Source organism: Otolemur garnettii, unplaced genomic scaffold (assembly GCF_000181295.1).
Source record: "Otolemur garnettii isolate 467f Iridium unplaced genomic scaffold, OtoGar3 scaffold00013, whole genome shotgun sequence".
Classification (NCBI taxonomy): Eukaryota; Metazoa; Chordata; class Mammalia; order Primates; family Galagidae; genus Otolemur; species Otolemur garnettii.
The window spans coordinates 29,638,174-29,642,050 of NW_003852408.1; the positions used below are offsets into that span (position 1 = coordinate 29,638,174).

General features: G+C 38.3%; 1 protein-coding gene across 1 annotated transcript in view; it reads left to right on the forward strand.

Moving 5' to 3' along the window:
* C2CD6 (C2 calcium dependent domain containing 6) overlaps positions 1–1,434 on the forward strand; it is a 222,050-nt gene extending 220,616 nt beyond the window's left edge. Inside the window, 2 exon segments of the mRNA XM_023510397.1 lie at positions 1,145–1,405; positions 1,408–1,434. Of these exon segments, the coding sequence (XP_023366165.1) occupies positions 1,145–1,405; positions 1,408–1,434 (288 nt within the window).
* Positions 1,435–3,877: the final 2,443 nt, after the last annotated feature.

The window sequence follows — 3,877 nt, forward strand, 5'->3', positions numbered from 1 at the left end:
AGAGAAATTGAGTTGGGGGAGCACCCAGAAAAGTAACCAGTGGTGTGAGTCTCCATGCCCTTCCACTGGCCACTTATATTAGCTGTGAAGCAAAATTATGTATTACTCACTAACACAGCAGAAATTCTCTTAATGTGGCTTGCCTATTTGTTCTGTGTACATAAGAGGGAAGAGGAAGAATATTTCCTTGCTTTCTCAAAACCTAAGCAAAAATGTAAAATAAGTAGAATTTGTCCTTACACATTTTATACCTTCTTTTTTGGAAATGCTTCTCCGGCTGCCCTGATGATTAGTCCTGCCCCGTGTTCCCTGATCCCCCCAGTTGTATTAATCCATTCCTATCTTGTCTCCAAATCAAAGTAGCCCATTCCCTTGGTGTGACTATTTTTGCAAAGTGTGAAGGGATAAACTGCTTAAACTGCTGAGGAAATTAGTTTACACTGATTTGAGGATGTCTAATTGATTCAGACCCTTTTAGGGGTACTTGGAGATTACTATATTTATAAAATATAGCCATATTATAGAAAATTTGAAAACAAGAACATTTTTTGTTATTTTGGTGTCTATCCCTCCAATTATTTTTCTGAATGTTTTACTGGTTTACTCTAGTGTACATATAAAAATTATTATTTTTAATGTAAACCTAACCACATTCTTGGATGCTGTGTTCTCTCTCTCTCTCTCTATATATATATATATACATATGATACTTATTAATTTTTAAAGGATGAAAGATCAAAGTTTGGGTGATTAAAAAAGGTAAAATATAGGAGTTCATGATTTATATTTGGGGTTAGGTGAGAGATATGTTTGTTGGTGGAGAGGAATTGCAAAGTAGTCTGGCCAGCTTTTGGTAGGAGTCTGGCCCAAGGACAGCTCCCTTGTTTTTTGGTTTCCAGCTTCATAGCTTCCATCTCTTTTGAAGTAACATGCTTTGAGACAATAAGATTTTTTAAAAGCATGGTTTCTAAGGTAGTATCTAGGGAAGCATTAGGTGTACAGTTTGAATTTGGGGACTGCCTAAGAAACATTTGATGCTTTCATTCTTTGTCTATAACTGTTGCTATTACAAATTTTAGTTTTTATAAATTTACAAGGTATCTTTAAGAAACTTAACTTACCAATTTGATCTTTTAATATTTAGGACTGTTCGGATAAATTCGAGGATTTAAATATGACCCCATTTGATCATCTTACAAAAGTAAAATCAAGAACAAAGCTTTTAGGAAAGAGCCCAGATGATAACCATAATCGTACAAAACGTTCTACAAGACCATATACTGCACCAGAGATTAACAAAAGACGAGAAAACTACCCCAGAAAAGTTTCAAGTCCTCGAATGGTTTCGGCAGGCTTAGTTCATATAAATGACGTAACTACAGACTATGAAATGCGTAAAATGCGGCAAAAAAAAAAATTAAAAGAGGATATTGAAAAATGTTCGCTCATTTGTGATATTATCCAAATGTTAAACAGGTCAGAATGATATATGAGGCCAACCGTCAGAGTATCATTTCTCCATTAACAAAATGGTTTGGAGATCTCTCCTTTTGTGTGATAGAAGTCAGCAACCAAATTTCATCTTGTTAGACCATTTTGTTTTGATTAAAATGAAAAAATAAACACACTTGATGTAAATGTGTTTTGTACCTTTGAACTTGGAGAACAAGCCCAGAAATACATTATCAGTTATGTTCACTAGCAAAGTTTTCTAAGCTTTTACCTTTTCCACTATATAATACCACTCCAATTCATATTTCTCTGACTGCTCCAATCTTTTTTATACTCTCAATTATCCCTATGTACCCAATTTCCAGGAGATAGGGTCCTTCCAGGTCACCCAAGCTAGACTGCAATCGTGCGCTTGAAGCTCACTGCAGCCTCAAACTCCTGGGTTCAAGTGATCCTCCTGCCTCAGCCTTCCAGATCTCTGGGATTATAGTACTCAGCCATTGCACCTGGCTTTTTATTTATTTATTTATTTATTTATTGAGACAAAGTCTCACTATGTCATCCTTAGAGTGCCGTGGCATCATAGCCCACAGCAACTTCAAATGCTTGGATTCAAGAGATCCTCTTGCCTCAGCCTCTTGAGTACAGCATGACAACTGGCTGGTTTTTCTATTTATTTTTTTTTTTTTTTTTGAGACAGAGCCTCAAGCTATTCCCCTGGGTAGAGTGCTATGGCATCACAGCTCACAGCAACCTCCAACTCCTGGGCTCAAGAGAGTCTCCTGCCTCAGCCTCCCAAGTAGCTGGGATCACAGGCACCTGCCACAGCGCCTGGCTATTTTTTGGTTGCAGCCGTCATTGTTGTTTGGTGGGCCCAGGCTAAATTCGAACCCACCACCTTAGGTGTATGTGGCTGGCACCTTAGCCACTTGAGCCACAGGCGCCAAGCCGGTTTTTCTATTTTTAATAGAAACAGGGTCTCACTTTTGCTCAGGCTGGTCTTGAATTCCTGAGCTCAAGCAATCCACCCTTCTCAGCCTACCAGAGTGTTAGGATTATAGGTGTGAGCCACTGCGCCCAGCCACGTTATGGAACTTATTACTTTTAACATCATCTAATATTGTATCTTTTTACACAATAATGATAAAGAACATATTTAATATTAGTTACTACAGCATCTCCTACACTGTCATGACTTTCTAAGTAACTCTAAAGACTGTGTAAAGGGCTTCTTTAATAACATCAAACTACATAGGAAGCTGCATAAAATTGTAGAAACTGAACAAAATGTAATCTGAGTAGCTAAATCAACATAAGATTTAAACAAGAGACTTCAGAGAATTTGGTTCTATTTGCATAGAGTACAGTACTTGGGTCTCAAATCCGTTTGCCTCATTAAGCTTTTTTTTTTTTTTTTAGTGTTGAGGATTCATTGAGGGTACAAGAAACCAGGTTACACTGATTGCATTTGTTAGGTAAAGACCCTCTTACAATTGTGTCTTGCCCCAAAAGCTGTGGCACACACCAAGACCCCATCCCCTCGCTCCTTCCTGCTCTCTTCTATTCCTTTCCCCACCCCTCCCTTCTTCTTCTCTCTCTGCTCTCCCCTTCCTCCACCCCTGCCGTGTCATTAATTGTCATTAATTGTCCTTATATCAAAATTGAGTACATAAGATTCATGCTTCCCCATTCTTGTGATGCTTTACTAAGAATAGTGTATTCCACTTCCAACCAGGTTAATACAAAGGCTATAAAGTCTCCATTTTTTTAATGGCTGAATAGTATTCCATAGTGTACATATACCACAGCTTGTTAATCCATTCCTGGGTTGGTGGGCATTAGGCTGTTTCCACATTTTGGTGATTGTAAATTGAGCTGCAATCAACAGTCTTGTACAAGTGTCCTTATGATAAAAGGATTTTTTCCTTCTGGGTAGATGCCCAGTAATGGGATTGCAGGATCAAATGGGAGGTCTAGCTTGAGTTCTTTGAGGGTTCTCCATACTTCCTTCCAAAAAGGTTGTATTAGTTTGCAGTCCCACCAGCAGTATAAAAGTGTTCCTTTCTCTCCACATCCATGCCGGCATCTGCAGTTTTGAGATTATTGTGATGTGGGCCATTCTCACTGAGGTTAGATGGTATCTCTGGGTGGTTTTGATTTGCATTTCGTTAATAATGAGGGATGATGAGCATTTTTTCATATGTTTGTTAGCCATTCGTCTGTCGTCTTTAGAGAAGGTTCTATTCATGTCTCGTGCCCATTGATATATGGGATGGTTGGCTTTTTTCATGTGGATTAATTTGAGTTCTGTATAGATCCTAGTTATCAATGGGAAATATCCTTTCCCATTGTGCAGATTGTCTGTTTGCTCTGGTTGTTGTCTCCTTAGCTGTACAGAGCTTTTCAGTTTAATTAAGACCCATTT